The 12,323-nt window shown below is 51.4% G+C and overlaps 1 protein-coding gene across 10 annotated transcripts in view; it reads left to right on the forward strand.

Annotated features, from left to right (window-relative positions):
* The window catches only part of SFI1 (SFI1 centrin binding protein), a 42,749-nt gene that overhangs the window by 28,097 nt on the left and 2,329 nt on the right, over positions 1-12,323 (forward strand). For all 10 annotated transcript variants that reach the window (XM_039321148.1, XM_039321153.1, XM_039321150.1 and 7 more), the window contains 10 exons: positions 785-945; positions 1,222-1,296; positions 1,494-1,568; positions 4,019-4,195; positions 4,376-4,605; positions 5,687-5,779; positions 6,673-6,913; positions 7,135-7,255; positions 11,205-11,304; positions 12,157-12,259. In XM_039321148.1, coding sequence (XP_039177082.1) covers positions 785-945; positions 1,222-1,296; positions 1,494-1,568; positions 4,019-4,195; positions 4,376-4,605; positions 5,687-5,779; positions 6,673-6,913; positions 7,135-7,255; positions 11,205-11,304; positions 12,157-12,259 — 1,376 coding nt within the window. The remainder of the gene's footprint in view (positions 1-784; positions 946-1,221; positions 1,297-1,493; positions 1,569-4,018; positions 4,196-4,375; positions 4,606-5,686; positions 5,780-6,672; positions 6,914-7,134; positions 7,256-11,204; positions 11,305-12,156; positions 12,260-12,323) is intronic.

A 12,323-nucleotide genomic window follows, 5' to 3' on the forward strand; every position in this document is an offset into this window, starting at 1 on the left:
ATTTGATATTTATAATTTCCATGCTTTAGGTATCCGAAGTTTCCCTTATCTCAACTTCTTCGTTTTTCCCTTTTCATAACAAAATCTAATATTCTAACTGCACGTCTTATCTATTTGAGTATAGTCTTGTTCTGTTTTCTAAAAGTTAACTTTTAGAAACTTCTAATTGGACCTTGACTGATAGCCTGGGGGAGATGGCCAGGGTGCTTTCATTGCATCGTTTTGGGGCCAAGCCGCTCTCATCTGTAACTGCCTTGTTCTCAGTAAAGTATTCTCTTGGAAAAAGAAAGGAGCCGGGGGTCTTTCTTTGCTAATTAAACCAAGTGGGGTGGGTGGCATTAGGCAGGATCCACCCAGCTCGCTAAACAGCCACTTGATTCTCAGGCCCAGGAATCCTTTGCAAGCCCATCCCAGGGAGCGGAAGCTGCTCTGTGTTTGGCTTTTGCGTGGATGAAGCTTGTGGAGTGAAGGACCAGCTCACCGGCCCCCACTTGTTCTTCCTTTCCCCCATATCTAAGTTGGCAGTGGGGTGACACCAGCGGGGCACAGGGCAGAGTCCTGGAAGCAGCCACCAAAGGCTTGCCACTCTGTTTCTAGAGCAACTTGACAACTTTAAGACTGGTGGACTTCAGTTCCCAGCTGGCTGGGGAATTCTGGGAGTTGAACTCCATCAATCTTAAAATTGCCAAGGTTGGACCCTCCTGGTCTATGGGCCTCCCCAGCCAAAGAGTGTCGAGGGGCCAGAGGGCAGTCACAGCAGCCGTGACATCCTTCCTCCCTGCAGCGAGGCTGCGGAGGCTGTTTCTCCGCTGGAGGGAGGCCTCTGCCAGCTCTTCCCAGCAGAGGGGGCGGCTCAGCGTGGCAGCCGAGCACCACCGGAGGCAGCTGCTCCGCCGGTGCCTGGAGAGGTGGAAGCAAGATCATCTCAGCCGCATCAGAGTCATGGTGAGCCCCTCCGCCAGCTCCCCTCCCAGGAGGAGATTCCCCCTTTTGGGGGAGGGGCAGCATAGGTGGGAGGTCCTTTCTGGTCTTTCCACTGGGTTAGGGTTCCACTGGGGGAACCCCTTGAAGCAGTGGAGCCATTTAGGGGTGCTGGGAGGGAATGAAGCTGAGGTTACTGTCTGCATTTGGGAAAAGCAGCTGCAGCAGGCAGAAGCAGCCCTCACCCCCCCCCCTCCAGGTGGGGAACGGGCTTCAGATTGTGCTTCCCCCTCCCTATAGCTCCTGCGGAGACAAGGGGAGCAGCTGCTGTCCCGGAGACTTTCCGCAACTGCCTTTGCGTCCTGGAAGGCACAGGTGAGCTCGGGCACCCACTTTGGCCCCTGGCGCCCCTTCCAAGCTGGGCAGAAAGAGGCTGAGGCTGGCCAGAACTGGAGGTTTCCTGGGGTGAGAAGAGAGAGCACCTTCCCCTTCGGTCTTGCAGCCACCGGAGGACTTCTTTTGCGGATGCTGGCGGTCCAAGTGGCCATTCAACCCTCTTTCTGCACCTACAGCTGGCAGACAGACGGCGAGAGCGGCAGCAGACGGTGCAGGCCCTCTGGCACTGGTCCCGGACTCTCCAGCGGAAGGTCAGTCTTGGCCCTGCAAGTGCCCATCTCCCGGCTGGCTCAGCTTTGGACTGCTGGCTGTGGAGCTCACCGGTGCCCACCTTCCAGTCCTCCTTCCAGCACCATTTGGGGCTCCGAGAGGCTGTGTCAGGGAGGTGGGGCATCCGTTGGGCATGGTGTTTCAGACGTCCCTGGGTGGCTCCTCAAAAGGCAACTGGACTTTCTTGGTGTTTTTCTTTGAACACGTTTAATTCCTCATTCAAGAAGCTTCTCCAGTTCTGAAGAAGCTTCTTAGATGAGAAGCGAAACGTTTTCAGGAAAAAACAAAAAAAGTCCAGATGCCTTTTGAAAAAAAAAAAACAACAACACCTTGGGGACAACTGTGACCTGGATGATTGGGAACCTCTGTAGATTCCTGACTCAGAACCGGCCCCAAAGTCCAGCGGGACCAGAATGGAGAAGCAACTCTCATTCTCCTAGCACGTCGACTGAGGGTCAAGCAGCTGTGCCCAAGGCCACCACATCTGGGCTTTGCCAAATGCTACATTTCACGATGCAGGGGGAGTCTTGAGCCCGTCTCGCCCTTAGAGGGAAGACAGGCCCCCCACCACTCCCAGCCCCCTGAGAGCCACAGGAGTCCTCGTTCAGCTGGATGCAGCTTTTCACTATTGATGTTTCTTAAAACATTAGATATCGGTTTGATCATACACTATATCAGTGTTTCTCAACCTTGACCATTTTAAGGCATGTGGACTTCAACTCCCAGAATTCCGCAGCCAGCATTGCTGGCTGTGGAATTCTGGGAGTTGAAGTCCACATGCCTTAAAATGGTCAAGGTTGAGAAACACTGCACTGTATAAAGCTGCATGATTATGATACGCTATCTACATCAAAGAAGAGATCCAGATAAAGAAAGAAAATGGCAAAAATGTGGAACAGGAAACAGAAGATAAACCTTTAAAAAGAAAACAAAAAGCAACTAAATAAAAGTTCTATCCAGTTCATTCTATTCAGTTCCAAATGTAAAAGAAAAAAAAAATCAGGATATTGAAATGATGTGACTGTTTGGTCAGTTTCCATCTTGTTGATTACCATCTTGCGAATTTTGAAAAGTTTTTCTTTCAAGTTGTATGTGCGGTTAGGTTTTTAAAGACTTTAAGCATTTAATATAGCATGTTCTTCACTGAGAGCTTTTCCTACATCCAGTGAGGTTGTAGGCAGATATTTATCTGCCTTCTCACCTGGGCACCTTTTACAATCCGAGCATCAGTGTTTTAACAGGCGATAGCAACAACAGGCGATAGCAACACGTACCAAGGTCAGATCCCGTCCAGTGTTGGGGAGTAGCAGTTCCACAGCCAACAAGGAAAGGAGGCCACAGTTAAGGCAAAGTGTTTATGCAGCAGTGGATCTGCCCCGCAGGAGAGCTGAGACAGAGGAAGAGCTCTCCAAACAGCCTCAACTAGACTCTCTTTCCCCTCCCTTTAAGCCTGTCACTTTGCTTGCCTGCTTCTTGCACGCACGAAGGCCCTGGGCTCCCTAGAAGGGCTTTTGCAACACAGACTGGCCACTTCTTCAGCCTCAAACGTCCTAACTTGCGTTTCCTCAAATACGAGGGTTGGAAAAAAGGGCATTTCTCCCTTAAACAGTCTTAAAAATTACAGGGGTGTGAAGCTAGTAGGGTGTAATTGTTCTTCAGAAGCAGATTCTGTCCAGTGTAGGAACTGCCTTAGTTCTTCATTAGTAATAGTAATAGTAGTAAAGTTGGAAGGGACCTTGGAGGTCATCTAGTCCAACCCCCTGCTCAGGCAGGAAACCCTACACCATTTCGGACAATTGGCCGTCCAGTCTCTTCTTTAAAACTTCCAGTGTTGGAGCATTTACTGCTTCTGGAGGTAGGCTGTTCCACTGATTAATTGTTCTCACTGTCAGGAAGTTTCTCCTTAGTTCTAGGTTGCTTCTCTCCTTGATTAGTTTCCACCCGTTGCTTCTTGTCCTGCCTTCAGGTGCTTTGGAAAATAGCTTAATTCCCTCTTCTTTATGGCAGCCCCTGAGATATTGGAATACTGCTATCATGTCCCCCCTTGTCCTTCTCTTCGTTAAACTAGACATACCCAATTCCAGCAACCGTTCCTTATATGTTTTAGCCTCCAGTCCCCTAATCATCTTTGTTGCTCTTCTCTGTACTCTTTCTAGAATTGTTCCAGTTCTGCTGTCAGGGCACAGTCAAGTTGACTGAGGGCGCATCCGACATTTCTGAAAGATTTATCCCCCTTAGAAAAGCATCTCCCTGCCCAGCAGCTGCATCTATACCTGTGAAACAGGCATTCTTAGGATGAAATCCCCCAAAAACGGGAGGAATGCCCTTGTAATTACTGTTCCTAACAACCCCCAGAGCAAAGACCCTTTGTTGCCAATGGGAGAGGGCATCAGAAAGTGGGTCAGGGAATGCCGCTCTGTCTCGGCTGCAGGTGCTGAGGGCCTGGGGAGGCTTCCTGCAGGAGCAGCTGCGGAAGAAGGGCCGGCTTGCACTGGCGGCCGAGAGCTACCAGGCGGAGCTGCTACGCGAGGGCATCTGCCGCGTCCTGAGATACGTGGCCGCCATGAAGCAGCACCGAGGGCATCGGCAAGCCCAGCATCAGTTGCAGGTGAAGCAGGAGCCTGGCGTCTCTCGCCCCATAATGGTGCCACTTGATTTGGATGCTGGTCTGATGATGCTGGAGGGGCAGGGGGGGCTTCTGCTTGGGGCAGGCTTTTCATTGCTGGGTGGCATTTGGGGTCCGGGACTGGAGTGACAGCGAGACCAGCCCCTCCTGCTCTGCTTGCAGGCTGCGTGTCAGCGTCACCACTTGGTCTACCGTTGTGCCCTGATGTGGAAGCAGAAGGCTCTTTCCCGGAAATCCAGCCTGGCGTTTTCGGGCACTCCCGCCAAGAAGCACGTGACTTTTGAGGTGCCAAGGCTGGGCCATGTCCTTCCTGGTGGTCTCAGGGGACAGGCCAATCTTCCCAGTGTGCCAAGTGACTACCAGGCTGCTGGAGATTCCATCCTGACGGATTTGTGAGTCAGAATTTTAAATCAGAGAATGGAAGAGTTGGATGGGATCTCAGAGACCATCTAATCCAACCCCTGTCCAGTGTAGAATTCCACTCTTAGAGCATCCACATTTCCTGCAAAAGAGTCCACTGCCTCAGATCCGTTAAGGAACAGCTCCCGCAGAGAGGCAGTGGAAACGGCCTCCTTCTAACTTAAAGCCATTGTCCTACCTTGCCTTATCTGGACCAACCCTGAACACTTCTGCCCCGTCTTCCACATGGCGGATGCGGTCATGTGGATGAAGATGCGCCCCCATCTTCTTTATTCCAGGCTGAAGCTCCTCGGGGCCTTCAGCTGCTCCTCATTTTTTCCTCCCAGCCCCTTCTCATCACAGCTCCCGGTTGGCCAGCTCCTTCCTAAATGGCACTGCCCAGAACTGGATCCCGGATGCTGCCTGCCAGTATAGACGGGAGAGTAGCTGTGCCTTCTCTTAGTTCAGATCCTGTACTTTGGTTGATGCTGTCAAGGACTGGATTTGCTTTTTCTGCAGCTGCATCATGCGGTTGGCTCCAGTTTGGCCTGCAATGTGCTGCACTGGGTGCAGGTTTCCTTGCAAAGAAGGAGCGAGAGAAGAGCTGATCCCTGCAACAGAACACGCCCCCCCCCCCGTGCCCAGACTGTCAGAACCCCTTCCTCCAGCATCCACTCTCTCTCTCTGAGAGGGGAGTGATGCCCCATTTTGAGGCCTCCTGGACGCCCTGCTTGAGTGATCTGCCGTGAATCATTGGGCTGGCCGTGGGAAGGCTGCAGCTCAGAGGAGGCACAAGGCCTGTTTGGCCACAAGGTGGCCCTTGGGAGTTGATTCTCTCCACCGTCTTTTCCTGAACCTGGGTTGGGCATTGCCTTTTCTACTGGCCACCTGATGGCCTCTTTGCTCCCCCCCTCCCCAAATAGTCCTGGATAAAGGGCCTGGGGGATGGAGGAGGAGAGCTTGGACAACCCATCAGCTTGTGCAAAGCCACTTTGCCTGTGTCCTGCTGGGGGGCTGCTGCCTCTGTGTGTGTGTGTGTGTGTGTGCACCAAGAAAATAGTATACTGCCCACAGGTACGCGGCTCGCCAGGTGAGGCTGCAACCTCGTAGACCCGATTTCCTGGTACCATTTCCTGAGAAAAGTGGGCTGCCACATACAGAGAAGTGGTAAGTGGACAGCAAGAACAACAGAAAGAGTCAGGTCAGGTTTCTGGTCCTCAGGAGTTAGTCTCTTTTCTGCCCACATGTTGATTTGGGTCCAAAGTTCAGCTGTAGGCAAACATTCCGGCATCCCAGTCAAAATGGATGTTTCAGAGAAAACTGCAACGCTATTGTAATGGTCTGTGGGAAAGACCTTGGCAGGTGGGGTGAAGACATTTGAACAGTCAGATAAGGGAGGACGTTGCCCACACCTGCACAATGGGCAGAGAAGGAGGCTTGCAAGGGACCCTCCCTCCCTCCTGAGGTAAAGGTGACCCCAGGAGACTTGCAAAGTTCTGTTAAGGCAGCCTTACAAAAGAGTAGACTTAGCTCATCTGGCTTAGTTTCCTGTCTGGTCTACCTGGTGTGGCAGACTTTGAACGGGGCACCTTTTTGCAACTGCCAACTGGCCTTCCTCATGAGGTGCGGTCAGACTGATGGGTGGCCAGAGTGACTTTGACTCGACATCGCAAGATCAGCCTCCCAACGGAGCTTCGGCCGTGATCACTATGCAAACAAATTTGTTCCAACCTCCGGTTGCAGAATTCCAACTTCCTCTTTAGATAAGCCACTTTATGATGGTTAAATAAGAACCTGTTAAATAATAACCCACAAGCAGATAACAACCAGCTGCGCTGCATCCCCCCTTTCAGGGACCAGCATCCCTGGCCGATTTCCAAGGGAAGTGGAGGGCTGTCAGCATAGACTGGGGTGTGTGTGCGGTTTTGGGCATGATGGCTTTGTTTCCAGTTGCGGTAAAAAGGCCTAGGAAAAACATTAGGATATATGGATAAAAGTTTAGGAAAAGCACTGAGTATTTGTACAAAAAGTGGCAAACATTCCTCTCCTTTCCCCCACAGGCTGGGAAGCTCAGCTGGTTTTGCTCAGCCAATGGCCGCAGGCCCCCTCTTGTCTGCCCTCCCCAGCATCGACCCTTCACCGTCCCCTTTCAGTGGCTGCGGTTACTCCTCTGGTTCCTTTCCCAAATCTGGACTACTGCCCACCGGGAGTTCTTGGCTGCACGGCCCCAACAGTGCTGCCCCAGAGCTGCAGCCCCCCTCCTCCTTCACACTGGGGGCAAAGGGGGCGAGTGTCGAGACGGTGAGCATCTGGAAAGCGGCACCTCCCACTCTGCGTCTCCCCACCACCCAGCCTCTTGCCCGGGGCAAGCTCGGGGGCTGGATAGTGGTCTTCCATGGTCCAGAGGCTGATGGCCGAGGTGCTCAGCCCAGGGACACAGAGGGCCTCCAGGGGGCTTCAGGTGGGACCAGCGAGCCCAGCTCAGAGCCATGGGTGTGATGGTCTCTTTTGCCCTTCCACAGCCCTCCCCCGGCCCTCCAGCTGCATCCCCTGGCAAGGAGAGGCCAGCCGTGGTCTCAAGGGGGCCTTTGCTCGTACCCGAAGATTTTACGAGAAGAAGGAGTCCTCTCTGCGGAAAAACAGGTAATGCTAGAATTCTGGGATGCTTTCGGAAGAAACGTTTTTTCCTGGCCTGCTGCATAGAAGGGGTGTGTGGAGAATAAGGGGCCTTGACAGGGATAGGTAACATTCCTTAAGTCCTGAGAGGCAGACCCAGTTTGGAAGCGACTCGGGCAGACGCCTCCCTGGTTCCCCGGCAGGGGCTCTAAAGCCAGTCAGGCTGGCAAGGTGCCGTCACGGGAGCTAATCTCAACAGAGCCGAGTTCGAGTCTTCCTGCAAATTTGAGTTTCTGATCTGACCTAGGATGCAGTTGCTTCCTGGATGCTCCTTGGGTTGGAGTGACTTTTGAATTGGGTTGGAGCAAAAGAGTGTGGCGTAGCCTTTGCTTCCGGGGTGTGGTCTCCCTCTGGCTGAGTGGTGCTTGTGACCGGCCTCATAGGTCACCCTAGAACAGTGGTTCTCAACCTGTGGGTCGGGGCCCCATTTGGGGTCGAACGACCATTTCACGGGGGTCGCCAAACAACGCAGTCCGCCATTTTTTTCCCCTTTTCCTTAGCTGTGCTACTCCCTTTTATTCTGTTGGCTTTTGAAAGCCAATAGAATAGACTCTCTTGAATAGAGTCTAATTCTATTGGCTTTCAAAAGCCAATAGGAATTGTCCAGGCTGTCTCTGCCCTGCTGAGCCCGCCCAAAGTCCCATTTTGCAAATGGTGCTGCACCAGTTGAGTAGTCCTCGACTTACGACCGGTTGAGTAGTCCTCGACTTATGACCGGTTGGGGTCGCGGCATTAGAAAGGTTGAGAACCACTGCTCTAGAAGCATCCACACTCCCAAACCTGTGAGGAGGGCCAGCTGCAAGAGACTCTACATAGCAGGAGTAGCCTCGGTCTCCTCCAGTTTGATGAATGATTCTTGCCTGAATTCATAGGATCTGAGCTTAATCAAAAGGAAGAGGCGCTACTGAAGATTGACTGGGCAAAGGTGGGATGTCACCTTATTGGAAATTCCTCTCTGGGTTTTTGGTCTTCCACTAGCCGTGGTCCTAAGAGAGGAGAAGGGGAGGTGGTTCTCAGGGGCACTTTGATGGCAGTCAAGCCCATCTCTCTGATGCGACAGGCTCCGAGTACCTCTAGTGGAGGTCGCGTCGTAGAGCCAAATGGAGCGTCCACTTGTGCACCATCTAACATGCTGCGTGGCAGGATGCCAGAAGGGACTTCTGCCCTGGTGTTGGGAGCGTCCCTGGCAGATGGCGCTGGGCAACTTCAACTTCCACGCTCTGGGAGAGAATTCCAGGAAGCGTTAGCAATTTATGATCATCATGGTGCCAGCTAGACGTGTTCTTGACCACACAAAGTTCATACACCAAAAAGAAGGCGTAGACCACGATGAATCTGTCTTCCTTTTCCCACCCTTACTGCATTGACAAGAATACCTGGTGATTAGCCGTTACATGCTCTCTTCTGGGAGGTGGAAGTCGAGAGCTACTGGAGAGCTGCCTTATTTATTTATTTATTTATTTATTTATTTATTTATTTATTTATGAGACTTATATACCGCTTTAAGTGCGAGCACTCTCTAAGCGGTGTACACCAGTAAGCAATGTATATATATATTTATTTTACATTGCCCCCAACAATCTGGGTCCTCATTTTACCTACCCTGGAAGGATGGAAGGCTGAGTCAACCTTGAGCCGGTGAGATTTGAACCGCTGACCTGCTGAACACAGTCAGCTAAAATGGTCTGCAGTACTGCACTCTTAACTGCTGCGCCACCTCGGCTCTTGAGATGTTTGTACAATGTTTTGCTGATAGAAAATTGCACAAACTTGCTCAGTCCTGCATCTGGACGGTGCCTGATGAAATGAAGCTTCCTTGGGATTCTTTGTGGTTTGGTGATTCTGAGAAAGTGGGTGAAGCAGTCTGCAGGATGGACTCGGCAACCCGTGGGCTGGATGTGTGCCCATCCTGGCTTTTACCTGAAGGAAAAATCAGGAAAATTGTCAGTGCTTAAAGAGGCAGTTTCAGTGGCTGGTGCCAGTGGAAGAGGTCATCCTGGTGGTTCCTCTGTGGGTCGTCCCTCTCATCCTGCTCTTAAATATGTCCAGGAAAACATTGAGTGGAATCATTAGCTCGTTTGGAGTGAAATACTGATGGTGATGCCCACTAAGCCAGAAAAGCTTGGAAATCTTGACCCGGTGCCTGGAAGGTGTGTGGGAATGGATGGGAACAACTCAGGGAGTCCTGGCAAGACAGAGGTAGTGCTTGTCCTGAAATTGGTCTTGTCCCCTTGTAGTTCTGGATGGAACTGTGCTCCCCCAGGGAAAATAGGCCTGTGACTTGGAGATAAATCGAGATAAAGCAGGGTTCCCCAACCCCCGGTCCGTGGACCAGAACTGGGCCACAGCATGCCAGAAACCGGGCTACACAAACAAGCAAAGTCCCATCCACAGGATGCAGGCAGCACAGGAAACCAGGCCCCCTCCAGTCCACGGAAAAACCTCTCCACGGAACCGGTCCCTGGTGCCCCAAAGGTTGGGGGCCGCTGCCTTAGCCACCTGGAAGCCACAGCTAGGGGACAGCACTAGTCTCAACACCTGGCAGTAGTTACCCAGGGCCTTAGCACCTCTAGGGATGGGCTACTGCAGCATGCTGTATGTGGGGCCCATTTGGAAGCTGCAGTCAGTACACACACATCCCCAATTCATGAAGGAGAACCACTGAGCATGACACCAGTGTTGCAGGAGCTGCGTTAGTTGCCAGTAAGCTTCCAAGATCCATAGATGGCTTGGCACCCGGGTACCTCCGGGAACAGTTCAACTTAGGGAGTTGAGACCGTGTGAGACTCTGAGGAAGAACAAGGCAATGATGTCTGTGTCAGTGCCCATCCTGCGGAGTTTCTTGGGCCAGAACGGAACCCTCTCTGCTGGTTTTGAGGTGGGTTGTCAAGAGAGATTGTTCTGGAGACCATCTGGGGCTTCATTTCACTACATTTTCACAGGGGGGGGGGCTGTTTTAATTGGATAGACCAGGGGTAGGCAACCTTGGCTCTTTTATGACTCATGGACTTCAACTCCCAGAATTCCTGAGCCAGCATGGCTGGCTCAGGAATTCTGGGAGTTGAAGTCCACGAGTCATAAAAGAGCCAAGGTCCCCCACCCCTGCCCTAAAGGTTTCCTTTTAATGGTGTTATTAATTTTATTGGTAAAGAAACATGCCAGATGTTCTAATCACTAATATAATCACTAATCCCCTCATCATGGCTGGCTCAGGAATTCTGGGAGTTGAAGTCCACGAATCATAAAAGAGCCAAGGTTGCTTACCCCTGGGATAGACCATTGCATTTGGGGGGTTTATTGTTGGATTGTGTGTAAACCACTAGAGTCCATGTGGGATCAGCAGAATGCAAATGTTACAGTTAGCTCCTTTCCCAAGCCTGCTTTTTATCCCCCCTTTTTTAGAAAAATGTACTTTCACGTGTCAGGGAATCTCAACCCCATCCAGACTATTTAGGAAAGAAAGAAGCAGAAATTCTGAAGTATTTTGAAAATAGGCCCTTGACTCCCCCCCCCCATAAGCATGGCAGGAACTTGACTTTTGCTAAAGAACATCTGTGTATTTGGGGGCTGTTGGCTGTCTAGCCTTTCAAGCAAAAAATACATGGAACAATCTAATCCTGTTTCGTCCTGGCAGTTCCTCTACCTGCTGAACGAGACTGGGAAAGAGATCAGTCTGCACAAATTTTGGCAAGTTCTGGAGATAATTTCTAGAACAGGGGTTCTCAACCTTGGCAACTTTAAGACTTGTGGACTTCAACTCCCAGAATTCCTCAGCCAGCAAAGCTGGCTGAGGAATTCTGGGAGTTGAAGTCCACAAGTCTTAAAGTTGCCACGGTTGAGAACCCCTGTTCTAGAAGGAAAGTGGGATGGGAAAAATGTTCCAAACGCTAAGCAAGTTACTTCTTTTTTGTTTTAGAAACCAAAGGAGGAGAGGCTGAAGTTCAGCATCTACAGGATGAGCTCCAACTGATTGGGCAAAAAATGCAGCGTTACTACAGCCAGCAGCAGGAACTGAAGTGTGTACCGAGAATGCTTTTCTGTTCCAATTCAGGGGTTGGTTTCTGCTTTGCGGCTTGCAGAAGAGGGAATCGGAAGACTTCCTCAGCTGTGGAGAATGGTCATGAAGACCTTCTTCTCCTTCCCAGCACTGATGATGTTACCTAGTTTGGTAATGAAACGTCTCCATAAATGCAGCTAAGCTCAGACCGTCCTCAGCAGAGCTGGGAGGCTGGGTGGAGGCTGCAGAGCCCGGCTCTTGTCTGACGCGCTGCCTGCTGTGCGCTGCCTGCTCTCCTCTCCCTACTCCTTCGCAGGTGCCCAGGGCATCTGTTGGACAGCGGTGCTCTGTGGGGAAGAAGGGGCCAGATGGGGTCCAGGTGGGGCTCTTTGACTGGGGGGGAGGGGTTAGGATCCTCTGGGCTTGCTCTCCCAGGAGCCGGCCCCTCCTCCCTCTCAGTTTTCCTGTGGGGCGGCATTGAAATGGGGATAGTTGTCACTGAGTTCCTTGTGAAGCTAAATTGCGGGTGGAGGGATGCCGTTCTCCAGGTGGATTTGGAAGGCAGTGGCTGTGTGGGCAGAGCAGATTGGAAACCAAGACTGAAGAAGGATGGTCTGTTCTGTTCATGGTGGCCCAGGAACCTCGATAATCAGGGTTTATTTTGGAAGAGGTTTCACCATCTTTTATACCTATTTCTTTTATTGTTTCTGATTAACGGCTTGTTTTCGGTTGTTACTTTTGTTTAAAAAAATAAAGTGATCACAATCAGCTGTAAAAGTGCAGTTGATGCGAGCTTTGGGCAAAGATCCGTTGCCCGTCATGTCCGCTGCTTCTCTGGAAGCAAAATGAAGAGTTTTCACTTGCCTTTTAGGTTTTGCCAGCGACAGGAACGGCTTCTTGGCAAGTGGCTGGAATTGAGAGGGGGAGTCGGGGAACCCACCGATGTGCAGGAAATCCGTGAGAAGCTGGGCCAGGTATTTATTTAGTTATTTATTTATGAGACTTATATCCCGCTTTAAGTGCAAGCGCTCTCTAAGC

This window comes from Crotalus tigris, unplaced genomic scaffold (genome assembly GCF_016545835.1).
Source record: "Crotalus tigris isolate CLP2741 ecotype Arizona unplaced genomic scaffold, ASM1654583v1 scf7180000023720.1715460, whole genome shotgun sequence".
In the NCBI taxonomy this organism is placed as follows: Eukaryota; Metazoa; Chordata; class Lepidosauria; order Squamata; family Viperidae; genus Crotalus; species Crotalus tigris.